General features: G+C 37.8%; 1 protein-coding gene across 11 annotated transcripts in view; it reads left to right on the top strand.

Moving 5' to 3' along the window:
• Positions 1-14859, top strand: part of UEVLD (UEV and lactate/malate dehyrogenase domains) — a 53399-nt gene that overhangs the window by 31531 nt on the left and 7009 nt on the right. For 10 of the 11 annotated variants that reach the window (XM_033409108.2, XM_033409115.2, XM_004263904.3 and 7 more), the window contains 2 exons: positions 6469-6639; positions 7910-8083. In XM_033409108.2, the coding sequence (XP_033264999.1) occupies positions 6469-6639; positions 7910-8083 (345 nt within the window). The remainder of the gene's footprint in view (positions 1-6468; positions 6640-7909; positions 8084-14859) is intronic. The other variant, XM_033409105.2, reaches the window with a different exon arrangement.

Raw genomic sequence — 14859 nt, forward strand, 5'->3', positions numbered from 1 at the left:
ACTGACAAAGGATTAATCTCCAAAATTTATAAGCAGCTCATGCAGCTTAATAACAGAAAAAGAAACAACCCAATCCAAAAATGGGCAGAAGACCTAAATAGACATTTCTCCAAAGAAGATATACAGACTGCCAACAAACACATGAAAGAATGCTCAACATCACTAATCATTAGAGAAATGCAAATCAAAACTACAATGAGATATCATCTCACACCAGTCAGAATGGCCATCATCAAAAAATCTAGAAACAATAAATGCTGGAGAGGGTGTGGAGAAAAGGGGACCCTCTTACACTGTTGGTGGGAATGTAAATTGATACAGCCACTATGGAGAACAGTATGGAGGTTCCTTAAAAAGCTACAAATAGAACTACCATATGACCCAGCAATCCCACTACTGGGCATATACCCTGAGAAAACCATAATTCAAAAAGAGTCATGTACCAAAATGTTCATTGCAGCTCTATTTACAATAGCCCAGAGATGGAAACAACCTAAGTGTCCATCATCGGATGAATGGATAAAGATGATGTGGCACATATATACAATGGAATATTACTCAGCCATAAAAAGAGACGAAATTGAGCTATTTGTAATGAGGTGGATAGAGCTAGAGTCTGTCATACAGAGTGAAGTAAGTCAGAAAGAGAGAGACAAATACCGTATGCTAACACATATATATGGAATTTAAGAAAAATAAAAGTCATGAAAAACCTAGGGGTGAAACAGGAATAAAGACACAGACTTACTAGAGAATGGACTTGAGGCTATGGGGAGGGGGAAGGGTAAACGGTGACAAAGCGATAAAGAGGCATGGACATGTATACACTACCAAACGTAAGGTAGATAGCTAGTGGGAAGCAGCCGCATAGCACAGGGAGATCAGCTCGGTGCTTTGTGACCGCCTGGAGGGGTGGGATAGGGAGGGTGGGAGGGAGGGTGACGCAAGCGGGAAGAGATATGGGAACATATGTATATATATAACTGATTCATTTTGTTGTGAAGCTGAAACTAACATACCATTGTAAAGCAATTATACTCCAATAAAGATGTTAAAAAAAAAAATTCATTCACATTGCTTTCACTAAAAATATATTGTTAAAATGAATTTTAATAAGAACAAAAGAGGGGTTTGTATCATTAATAAATAAAATTTAGAATGTTAAAAAAGTAATTTTTAAAATCTTTTTAATTCAAAAGATTTGCATATATTTAACAATGTACATAATATATTAGTACAGACGTATATATGTAGGTAAATACCAGATTTGGGGATGTGGGAATAAAGTTATTTTATTACCAGGGATGCATGATCAAAAAAAATTGGAAAGCCATTGAACTAGAGAATGTTTAGTCTCCAAAAACCAGGTTATAGCTAGAGTCAGGTTGTAATATGCTATAGTTGCTTAGCTTTCCTTTGCCTTTCCTTACTCAGGTCTTGTGTATTCTTTTTTTTTTTTTTTAATAAATTTATTTATTTTATTTATTGGCTGTGTTGGGTCTTCATTGCTGCGCGCGGGCTTTCTCTAGTTGCAGGGAGTGGGGGCTACTCTTTGTTGTGGTGCATTGTGGGCTTCTCATTGCAGTGGCTTCTCTTGTTGCAGAGCATGGGCTCTAGGCATGCTGGCTTCAGTAGTTGTGGCACGTGGGCTCAGTAGTTGTGGCTCACGGGCTCTAGAGCACAGGCTCAGTAGTTGTGGTGCACGGGCTTAGTTGCTCCACAGCATGTGGGGTATTCCTGGACCAGGGCTCAAACCTGTGTCCCCTGCATTGGCAGGTGGATTCTTAACCATTGCGCCACCAGGGAATGTTAACCATATTTTTAAACCATATTCTTAACCATATTTTCCAAATAAAATATGGTTATTTTCTTAACCATATTTTCCAAATAAAATATCGAGACATGGTTTCACAAGGCTGAATGTACTAAGAACCGCGGTGGATCAAAAAGTTGAAATTATACCTATAGGTTATAAAAATTGGGTGTAATAGTTCTAGCAAGCCTCTGGATCCCTGTAGGATACAATGGATTTATTTTCCTTCTCTGGAAAGAGTACAATAGTTCCTTTAATGGTCCTTTTGTAGGCCTTATACAGAGGATCCTTTGGGGAGCTGGATAGTCTCTTGTGCCTCTCATTTCCAGGTACTGAAGTTCTTAAGGGACCTCTTCACTCTTCCAAATCATTCCAGGAGACTGTTTAGTACATGGACCCTAGAGGTTGTGAGGCCATTTAGGACCTGAGGAAATTGTTTCTTCCTATGTGTCTCATTAACCATCAATAACTATTGTTTCAGATAATTGAAAGAATAGAATCCTTGGAGTAGATATATAGGATGTGGTACTTGCCACCAAGTAAGGAGTTTTGAATGAATGAGCACTATATTGGGGCAACTTTCATGTTCCCCTTGTTAATTTTGATTGCATATTCCTGATAATTACTATTACATGAGGTAATTTAAAATATAATATTAGCTAACATCTCAAATATGTTCTATGATATGGAGAAGTGTGTTAATAATTTTGGGAAAGTAAGCTCATTTGGAAATTTTAGTAATGCCCCATCATGACAGGCATTGATGATCATCCCAGAGTTGTACTTTTCTCCATTTGGATTTTTTAAATAGCTACTAAAATGCTTTGGGGAGGGCTGTGCATAGGTATATATGAGCCTGCAAACATGCATACTATACATACATAAACAAACAGTGTGTGCATAGACTAAATCTGGAGAAATACTGAGGAACTGTTAAGAGTAGTTGCTTCAGGAGTCAGATTGGGGAAACTGGTTCTGCACTTGTTTTTTGCACTTAATATTTTTATCCCTTTTTTTATTGTGTTAAAATACATATAGCATAAATTTACCATTAGTGACATTCAGTGTATTCACAATGTTGTGCAACTGTCACGAATATCTAGTTCCAGAACATTTTCCTCACCCCAAAAGGAAACCCTCTACACATTAAGCAATCACTCCCCATTTTCCCTTTTCCCCAGGCCCTGGCAACCACTGATCTACTCTGGATTTGCTTCTTCTGGATGTTTCATATACGTGGAATTACACAATATGTGGCCTTTTGTGTCTGGCTTCTTTCACTTAGTATAATGTTTGCAAGGTTCATCTATATTGTAGCATTTATCACTCCTTTTTATGGTTGAATAATATTCTATGGTCTGGATATGCCACATTTTATTTATCCACTTATCAGTTGATGTACATTTGGGTTGCATCTTTTTGTTACTGTCAGTAGTGCTGCTGTGAACATTTTTGTACAAGTTTTTGTTTGAACACCTCTTTTCAGTTCTTTTTGGTATGTACCCAGAAATGGAATTGCTAGGTCATATCGCAATTCTGTGTTTAAGTTATTGATTAATTTATAGTATCATTTTGAAGATCATTATTAATAGCACATAGAGGTCTAAATAGCTCTATATCTTTGAACAGCTTTATAATAATATTCCATCATATGGATGTCTGTCTCCTATTGGTAGACATTTAGTTTTTTTGTGTTTTTCTGTGATTGTAAATAATGCTGCAGAGAACATTGTAATGTAATAAAAATCTTTGTGTATTTCTCTACCTAGTAGGATAAAGTAGAATTACTGGGTCAAAGGTGTTTTTAAAATGTATATTATTAAGCTGTACTAATTTATACTCTCACCAGCAGTATATGAGGGTTCCTGTTTCCTTTCTGCTGATTACTTTTATTTCATATTAAACATAGCTAATAGAATAATTATCCTGTGATATTATTTTGATCATGTCATATCCTGGCTGAAGACACTATTATGTTGGTCCCTTATCCTTAATAATAATAATAGATGCCATTTTTTTTCAGGGAATCCAGTAATATAAGCTAGATAGTTTACATATATTCCATTACTTCTCTTACTTTATTTTATAGATGGCTGAGAGAGATTGTGGCTTTGGTCACACAGTTAGTAAGCAGGAGTTTCAAACATGTTTGTTACCAATTTCTTATGATTCACTCCAGAAATAGTCTCTGCATATACAAGCATAGATATTTGGGTGTATGAGTATGTGTATGTGTGTGCCTCAAGAAAAAAGTGTTCAATAGTTGCAAATTAAAAAATAAGTTGTTGTTGGGAGTTCCCTGGCGGTCCAGTAGTTGGGGCTTCAGGTTTCCACTGCAGGGAGCATGGGTTGGATCCCTGGTCAGGGAACTAGGATCTCACATGCTGTGTGGCATGGCCAAAAACAAACAAAAAAAGCTGTTTTTGACATATGGAGCAAAGTAAAATTTTCTCAATAGCCAGTGGTTCTTAAAACATGGGTTATGGATTGATCCCTTGTGTGAGAATCACCTGAGGTGCTTTTTAAACTTACAGAAGCCTGTGTCCACCCCAGGCCTATGGAGAGATTAAAAGGCTTTAGAGTAGGAAGGCTTTCTTGCACTTCTGAAATCATATTAGACAGCTACTACTTTGTTTACTTATAAGTCAACCTTGAGGGTGAGGGCATTTCATCATTCAAAGTAGAGGAAGCTAAAGAAGGAAAAGAAAGGAAATATGATCCTGGCAAGATAGGTTGGGGCCAAACTGTAGGGTCATAAATTCAACTGTTCACTGGTATTTAATACAGTAGTATGGACAAGCTACCTAATCCTTCCAGATATCAATTTCCTCAACTTTATGAGGGTATAGGACTGAGTTTCTAAATATAGCATAGTGTTGAACAGCACTCTGAAGCCAGTCTGCCTGGGCTTGAATTCTGGCTCTGCTACTTACTAGCTCTATGACTTTGAGCAGGTTACTTAACTTCTCTGTGCCTCAGATTCCTCATCTGTAAAATGGGAATGATATTGCCCCACAGTGTGTTGTGGATTACATTAAATGAGTAAATACAGGTCAAGGTCTTAGAACAGTACCTGGCACATAGAAGTGGCATGGAAGTATTAACTGTATCCCTTTCAGTTCTAATGTCTTCCAATGCTGAGATTTTGACTCATTACCAGGTATCTATTCTGAACACTAGAACATAGGCATTATTTACTTAAGAGGACTCATGAAGAATCATAATTAAGATGCAGGACTTCAGTTTTTGGATCTACCCACACAGCTGTGTCAGATTATGAATTAAAATTGGATAATGCATTTCCCAGTGGACACCTTACACAAGGGTTTCATTCTGCAACTTGTTTAGGAAAATGGCCTTATAGGCTTAATTAAGACTATAAACCCTGGAATCTACTCATTGTCTTGCTGAGATGCTAATAATCATTTACACATGTTGACTGAACTGATATCACCCTAGTTACTTTATTATTTTTCTGTTGTTTCTGATACTTATAATTCTGGCTACTGTTTTGGCATGTACTTCTGTAAAACACACTGTGTAATAGAGAGTAATGTAGTTGTAAAATAGCATAAGTATGCTTGAGGATCAGAGACGTGAATTCTGGAGAACAGCTTTTCCTAAGTCATAACAGTTGCTTACATGTAAGCCCCATTAGAAGAACCTAAAACCAAGACACTGGGCTTCAATGTAAGGAAAAGTCAGTAAAAAAAATGAGCCAAGATGTTTTATCTTGATTTAAAGATTTTCAAATAATTTTTTTCCTCTTTGGAGTAGAATCCTTAATAAATAAAACAGATACAAACAACACTATGCTGTGCCTGCCAGCTTTCTTTCTGCTTATTCCCATTCCTACATGGCCTCTTAGTCACTTTCAAGGAGGTCTAGGACTCCTAAACTCGCAGTTTAAAAATCAGTGATGAGAACAAACGTATGGATACCAAGGGGGAAGGGGGGGGTGGGATGAGTTGGGAGATTGGGATTGACATATATACACTATTGATACTATGTGTGAAATAGATAACTAATAAGAACCTACTGTATAGCACAGGGAACTCTGCTCAGTGCTTTATGGTGACCTAAATAGGAAGGAAATCCAAAAAAGAGGGGATATAAGTATATGTATAGCTGATTCACTTTGTTGTACCGTAGAAACTAACACAACATGTAAAGCAACTATACTCCAATAAAAATTAAAAAGAAAAAGATGCGGTATATATAAAAAATGGAATATTACTCAGCCATAAAAAGAATGAAATAATGCCATTTGCAGCAACATGGATGGACCTAGAGCTTAAAAAAAAAAATCAGTGATGTAATTGATTATAGGTGCATTCTGCCTATAGCATATTATTTATTTTTTCTAAGAAAATTGTGAATTACGTAGAAACCTAATTCCCTGTTTGTGGAGTCTGGATTCTGTAATTTCTTTTATCTTTTTTGCTCTTTCCTCCCCTGGGATACACTCTTGCTTTTAATCCTCTTTCTGGAGGCAAACCTCAGCACTTTGTATCCTTCCTATGGACACAGGATTGATCTAGAGGCAATTGTGCTAAAAGCTGTCTAATTGTAGAAAAGAAGAACCTGATTATCATGAACAAGAACTTGGTTAAAACCTTTATCTTGAACTCAGACTGTTTCTTTTTATTCATTAGATTTGTCTGCCTCTACTCATTCCAAGGTGGTGATCTTCACAGTCAACTCTCTGGGTAGTTCTCAGTCCTACCTCGACGTGGTACAGAGAAATGTGGATATGTTCAGAGCCTTTGTTGCAGCTCTGGGACATTATAGTCCACATGGCATCCTGCTCGTTGCATCTCAGCCAGGTACAAGACTTTATTTTAAATAAATTTGGTGGTCCAGTGTATCAGTAGAATTGCCATTTCTGATAAAAGTCATAAAACAAGGTTATAAAGGGACAGCCAGAGCATTCAGTTAAATTGCTCTTATGATGAACAATGCAGTATTTTCCATATCCTGTCAACCAGTTACTACTTCTGACTGTCATTAACTAGAAGGTTACAACTTACAATTTTTTATATAATATTACTATTAATATGTTCCAGGTTGTTAGCCATGCCTTTCTCAGTGAGAAAATGGTTAAATGCCCAAGAGAAAGATGCAGTAGATTATAGAAGGCTCCTTTGTTAACTCTGAAGTGTCATAAAATGTTAGTGAGCACACCAGAGTGCATTTTTAACATTTTGTATTTTAAATTGTTTCTCAAATTATTTGAGAAATTTTTTTCAAAGAATTAGGTGGTACTGGACTCAAATTGGTGAACAGATTTTTTTTAATGTTCCCAATATAGGAGTATGATATGAATTTCACTTGTTCTCCTATAGCAATTGATTGAGGAATGTTGGTTTAATTCCTGACATCCGGGCTTCCCTGGTGGCGCAGTGGTTGGGAGTCCGCCTGCCAATGCAGGGGATGCGGGTTCGTGCCCCAGTCCGGGAAGATCCCACATGCCGTGGAGCGGCTGGGCCCGTGAGCCATGGGCACTGAGCCTGCGTGTCCGGAGCCTGTGCTCCGCAACGGGAGAGGCCACAGCAGTGAGAGGCCCGCGTACCGCAAAAAAAGAAAAAAAAAAATTCCTGACATCCTTTTGTCACATAAGAAAAAAATAGTTGTATTTTTGTTGATAATGCTGTATAACATGGTGGTAGTATATGAATCAGTATTTTAATTTAAAGATAGAAATTCAGCTTAAGCTAGATATAAAAGAGAACTTGATCAATGAAAAAAATTATTTTCTGATTTTCTGTACCCAGTTTTCATCTTTCTCGCTTAACTGCTCTAGGAAATTATCTGTTTTCCTCTCTTAAAAATTTATATTTAACAGCAAAGTTATGTAAGATCATGCTGAAACCTGGTTAGTTGTTTTTAATTATTAATTAAAATTAAAATATATTAAATTTACATAATATATAATAAATTTTAAAATATGTTATGCTTCATAGTGCATTTAGGACCTAAGAAGAGTATATACAAGTTTTAATATACTTATTAAAATAACAAATATTTTGTTTAGGAACTAGGCTAGAAGTACATTTTTTAAAATATTTATATTTTCACCTTGTATGTAATATTTAGTGGAAATCATGACCTATGTGACGTGGAAACTGAGTGCATTTCCTGCAAATCGAGTGATTGGAATTGGTTGCAATCTGGATTCACAGAGATTACAATATATTATTACAAATGTTTTGAAGGCACAGACTTCAGGAAGAGAAGTATGGGTTATTGGTGAGCAGGGAGAAGACAAAGGTAAGAAATACATGTTTATTAGTTATGTATATTGATAACCTACATCACCAGAGGCCTTGATATGCATGATATGCACAGTTCTGGGGACTCCAAAATTGTGGCGCTTAATTGGCTTTCTTTCCACATTGCCTTTTGTGTGACAGGCCCCGTATTGTGAATATACTTTGCAAACATGTCATTCTGATTGTATTTACTTTTCTGTAAGTAAAAGGCAAGACCCCCTTAGGTTATATATTTTTATTTATCTTTTTATATTTTGTATTTGAATTTCAGCATCCAGGATCAATTTAAAAGTTTAATTTTCTGGAGAGCAACATTTACATAAACCCTAAAGCATATACAGAACTCTTGCCTTTACTCTCCCATCCTACAATCTTGCTTACCTTTCCCTAAGTTCAGACTTTCTCCCTAGGTACATACCTCCTGTCTGTTTCTCACCTTTTTAAACAGAATTTTCATTCTTTATTTACCCTTATGGCCTTTTTTTTTTTACCAGCTACTTGCTCTCTGCTCTGTCCCTACCACAGAAAGCATTCATAAAATACAGTCCCCTCGGGCTTCCCTGGTGGCACAGTGGTTGAGAGTCCACCTGCCGATGCAGGGGACGCGGGTTCGTGCCCCGGTCCGGGAAGATCCCACATCCCGCGGAGCGGCTAGGCCCATGAGCCATGGCCGCTGAGCCTGCGCGTCCGGAGCCTGTGCACCACAACGGGAGAGGCCACAGCAGTGAGAGGCCCGCGTACCGCAAAAAAAAAAAAAAAAAAAATACAGTCCCCTGGATTTGAAAGCCCCTTTTCCTATCCCAAATGAATGCTTTCCCTATTTGATTCAAGAATCTCTTTTTTCTTTATTTTTCCCTCATGCTATAAAGTCAGGTTGGTTAGGTGATAAAAGTGCTTTATCCTAAGTTTGTTCATTTTTATTCATTTAAACAAGTATATGAGTATCTACTCTTCTCACTACTATATAAGATGTTAGTATGATACAAAAGAGGCACAGAGCATAGTCTCTTCCTTCATCATACTTAAAAATTATTTTAGAGCAACAAGAAAAATATTTACAAGATGTTTTGGCTAACAATGAAAGTATCGGATACTATTTGATTAAGTGCCAAAATGAATATATTTTAGACTTACAGTGCTTAGACACTTATGAGTGAGCATTTAACATGGGTTGAAATGACTGGAGAAAATTCTGTGTAGGCCATCATTGAACTGTACTTTGGAAGAATGAATAGGATTTGAATAAATAGCAAAGAATGGGACAGACATTCCAGGAATGGGAAAACAGGCAAAGGCATACACTTAAGTATGGCATGGTCATGGGATAAAAATATCTAGACTGGTTGTTGCAGAGTTTCAACCAGATAAACTTGGTTGCTTTCACATTTTGGAGATCCTTGAATACCTGATAAAGAGCTGGAAAGTGATTCTCAGGCAGAGGGGAAATATTAAAGGTATTTGAGCATGCGGGTAATGTGCTAAAAAGGTAATTTGGGGAAAATTAATCATTGCTTCCTCATTTAAAGTATATTACTATTACTCTATTCAGCCTGTAGGTGCTGTAGGGTAGAGAACAATGTAGAAAAGAACTTCTCTGCCTGTGAGGAAGTGATCATTTAACTGGAGAACTGGAGGAAGATTTTAAATCTGTATAAATCTGCACTGGCCACCTAGAAAGTTCAGTGCTAGAAAGAGTCAGGCTATAGAATAAACCTTGACAAAACCTGACAGTGTGATTCAAGCAGAGATAGCTTTTCAGGCTCAGAATGCTTCCTGACACTAAAAACTAATCAATAGAACCAGAAGAGGGGAGCAAATAAGAACTTGGAGCAGATGTATTAGAGTAACAAATGTCTAGGGATTCAAACAAACTCAAGACCCCAGAGTTTACTCACTACTACCATTTGAATTCTGGTCCATGTTGATCTCCTGCTTGCCTGATTATTGCAGATCTCCCAGTTAATGTGCTCTTTTCCCTCTAGCCTACCCTGTAAATGATGCCAAATTAATAATGGTATTAGCTAAAACTTACAGTGTTTGCAGTATGTTGCACATATTAATTCAATGTTCCTAAGTCACGTTCCTCTTTTCAAAAACTTTCACAGGCTTCCTCTGACCAAATTATTAAATTCTTTTGCTTGCCATTCAAGGAGTCCCAAAATGCAGTCTTAATCTTCCTCCCCAATTACAGTTATGGAGAGAGTCATGTTATTAGAGAGCTGGAAGTGACCCAAGGGATCATCAATTACAGTTTGTTGTAGGGAGCCAGCAATGGAGTCAGGGATGGTAAGAGTGACCTCCCCAGGAGGCTGTAGCTTTTCAGGTCAAAGCGGGGCTAAAACCCAGGTCTTGTGCATCTCGGCCCCACCCCACAGCTTTGCTTCAGCCACAGGGACCTTTGCCCGTTGCATTTACCTTTCCCATAATCCCTTCTCTTTCTCTCTCAGCATATTCAAATCTCATTCTTCAAGACCTAGGTCAAGTCTCCCTTACCTTACCCTTTGAAGCTTTTCCTGATCACATCATTGCACAGTGATTCCTTCATTCCTTTGAGCTAAAAGCTCTTGCTAGCTATGTGGTAATTAACCATATGTTGTCTCAAGATATTTATTCTTTTGTTAAACTGCTGTTTATTCTGATCCAATTTGAATTTTGTGTGTGTACCTTCTCCTTATTGAAAGAGTAAATTATTAAGCTGTTCTTTTAGTTAAAGTCATACTTTCACATTGTAAAAGGATTAAATAGTACAAAAAAATATGTAGTGAAAAATAAGTCTCCCTTTTATGCCAGACACCCAGTCCGTCTCTCTAGAAGCCATGCAACCTTACAGAAATGTTCTGTGTATGGACAAGCACATGTATGAAATATACATAATACATCATTCTCCATCTTGCCCTTTTACTTATTGATATGACTTGGAGATGATTGCATAATAACATATATAGATCTTGCTCATCCTTTTAAACTACTGGATATACCAAAATTTATTTAACCAGTCCCCCTAATAAGTTATAATTTTTGAATGAATAAGAACATTTCACAATATGGTTATATTAATATCTCAAATTGTAAAGAGAAAATAAAGGATGGTGTGACTTGATAAATAAACCTAAGGTACTGTGCTGACTGCTGTTGGAGCTACATAAATGAATAAGAACCTGACCCTGTCTTTAGGCAGCTTGGAGTCTAATATAGGAAATGACTATAATTAAAGGCAGTGTTGACTTGCAATAAGAGAGGTCCAAGGGAAGTAAGACAAAAGCACAAGGAAGGGAGCTCTCAAGTAGGAACTAGAAATGGAGAGATGTAGGTGCATGTGAATTGAGATCACTTAAATATAACATTATGTAATATTTGACACATATAAAAGAATATGTATAGCATATATGTATGTTTTAAAGCATCATAGTAGAACAAACATTCATGAATCCATACTCAATTAAGAACAATACAAATACCATTGAAGGTACCTATGTACTCCCCAGCCCATCTCCCTATCTCCCTTCTAGGTACTGCTATCAGATCACTTTTTATCCTGTCTTCTACTTTGTTTCAGAGACAGTTCTATCCACCGATAATTACCTTGGTCTTGAAGCCAGAAATGGATTAGAGGCTCCCTCTGCTGGTTTCATGTATGGACACCAGTTGGTTATATCTGCATAGGTGACACCACAGTAATAGCAAAATTAGAATTATTTTTCATTGAGTATTAAATGCTTTGCATATCTCATTTAAAATTTAAAAACACTCCATGAAGGAGGTGGTAGTTTTCCAAATCAATATGTGAGGAAGCTTAAGATTCAATGAGGTTAACAATTTGTCCAAGGTTTACACATTTAGTAAGGGCAGAACTGCAATTTGAACCCTGGTCTGACTCCAAAGCTGTACTTTTTCTTGCTGTGACTTAATGAGATAATTTATCTTAAGCATTTAGTACAGTGCCTGGCACAGAGTAAACACTCACTAAATGGTAGCTGTTACTACAATGATCAAGACGGCGAGATGGTTATGAAAAGAAAATTGGCAAAGGGACATGGAAAACTACACTTTGAAATAATGCAATATTAGGGTTTAGAAACAGAGTTATAAGAATAGCAGATATGTAAGTAAAATTATTTAAGTATTTCAGAGACAAATGACAGTTACAGCCTGGAGGAGGAATTACATGACATATAAGACCCTTTAGGATTTGTTTCATGCTTCCTTCCTCAGCCTCATCTTCTGCCATTCTGACAAGCATTTTATGCTAGTCAGATGATCAACTTGCAGCTTCCCGAAGGGTTCATGCACTCTCATGCCGTCTTGGCTTTGCACCTGATGCTTCCTTTACCTGAACATTCATTAATTTGGCTAAGTCCAGCTTACCCTTCAAGACTGGGCTTGAGGGCTTCCCTGGTGGCACAGTGGTTAAGAATCTGCCTGCCAGTGCAGGGGACACGGGTTCGAGCCCTGGTCCGGGAAGATCCCACATGTCGCGGAGCAGCTAAGTCCGTGCGCCACAACTACTGAGCCTGCACTCTAGAGCCCGTGAGCCACAGCTACTGAGCCCACGTGCCCCAACTACTGAAGCCCGTGTGCCTAGAGCCCGTGCTCTGCAACAAGAAAAGACACCGTAATGAGAAGCTGGTGCACTGCAACAAAGAGTAGCCCCTGCTTGCCGCAACTGGAGAAAGCCCGCGCATAACAGCGGAGACCCAGTGCAGCCAAAAATAAATATAAATAAATAAATAAATTTATTTAAAAAAAAAAAGACTGGGCTCGAGTGCCACCTCTCCCAGGAAGCCTTCCCTAATTCTCCAGGTTAAGTAAGTTTATGCCTCTATTATAACCACTATCACACTCTGTTATAATTGCATATTTACTTGTCTCTTCACCCCGACAGACTGTAAACCCGTTGAGCTTGGAACGGCCTCAGTAAATATGTTTTGAAATTAATGAATGATCCTGATACCATCTTGTTGTATCCAAAGGTCATTCATACAGTGCCCCACCAAATTAGTCAGTAGAACATGTGCTTTGGAGCTGCTATTTTTAGCTGTGATATTGAAATCATATGTAAACTGCAGATAACTCCTTCAAATGGTGTTTTAGAAACCCAAGGGCTGGACCTCAAAACAGAGTGTTAGATCATCTGCTTTGGGCATCAATCTTAACCTAAAGGATAGGTGTTATATGTAATGGAAAAGAGAGATCACATGGTCATTTTTTATTAAAATTTTTGGGGTCAGGGGATTACTGTTTTTAAGGAGTAGAACCAGAAAGATTAGGATTGATTAGATGCATTATTTGAAAGGGATTCTTAAACTAGGATAAATATATATTTAGGAAGTGTGAAGGGTTGGGCAGTAAATGAACAAAAAAATGAAATAATTCAGTCCATCTAAACTTAACTGAAAATCCTAATGACTGTGTCAGAAGCAAATTTGAACATAGGGAAGCTTTCTCCCTCTCCCCAAACATTGTTTTCTCATGGCTCTTATAAGTCCAAACTCAGAGGAAAGATAAAATGTGATTATGTGTGTAATATATAATGGCAGTAATACTCATAATTAAATTCCAGACTTCTTTGTATTTGTCTTTTCTTATACCTACCTGCCCTTTTTATTTATCTTTCCAAGGTCTGTGAATGCTGTGTTTCATTTAGCAGATATTTCCCTGCAATTTTCTCTATATTGTGAATATACTAATAATGTGCCAAAATTTTGTTTTAGAAAATAATTCATGTATAGCCCTTCCATTCAAGTGAAACATTTTTTAAAACCCCTTAATTTGTCCACATGTATTTATATTTTTCATGTAACAATGTTTGGTTTAGCTTCTTTTTTAACTTAACATAAAAACTTTTAAAACTTTTCGATGTTTTTCAACTTAACAGTTGCAACTATGTTTTCCTCTTTGTTTAATATAATTATGGATTGTGGACTTCCCTGGTGGCACAGTGGTTAAGAATCTTGGGCTTCCCTGGTGGCGCAGTGGTTGAGAATCTGCCTGCCAATGCAGGGGACACGGGTTCGAGCCCTGGTCTGGGAAGATCCCACATGCTACGGAGCAACTAGGCCCATGAGCCACAACTACTGAGCCTGCGCATCTGGAGCCTGTGCTCCGCAACAGGAGAGACCATGATAGTGAGAGGCCCGCGCACCGCGATGAAGAGTGGCACCCACTCGCCGCAACTAGAGAAAGCCTTCGCACAGAAACAAAGACCCAACACAGCCAAAAATAAATAAAGAAAGGGAGGGAGGGAGGGAGGAAGGGAGGAAGGGAGGGAGGAAGCATGGAAGGATGGATCTGCCTGCGAATTCCTGGTCTGGGAAGATCCCACATGCCGCGGAGCAGCTAAGCCCATGCGCCACAACTACTGAGCCTGCGCTCTAGAGCCCGTGAGCCACAACTACTGAGCCCACGTGCCACAACTACTAAAGCCTGTGTGCTCTAAGGCCTGTGCTCCGCAACAAGAGAAGCCACTGCTAGAGGATGCCCGAGCACTGCAACAAAGAGTAGCCCCCACTCACTGCAACTAGAGAAAGCCCGTGCGCAGCAACCAAGACCCAACACAGCAAAAAAAAAGAAAACAATTAAAAATATATAAATAAATAAAAATACTTAAAAAATTATGGATTGTGTGCAAGGTCAGCTCATATTATCTCCTGTGTGTTCTTTTCTAAAATAAATTTATTTTTTATTATTTATTAATAAAATTATTTTATTTACTATTTTTATTTTTTATAAATAAATAATTATTTATTATTTTTCGTTGCAGTCTTCATTGCTGCG

Source organism: Orcinus orca, chromosome 8 (genome assembly GCF_937001465.1).
Source record: "Orcinus orca chromosome 8, mOrcOrc1.1, whole genome shotgun sequence".
Lineage (NCBI taxonomy): Eukaryota > Metazoa > Chordata > Mammalia > Artiodactyla > Delphinidae > Orcinus > Orcinus orca.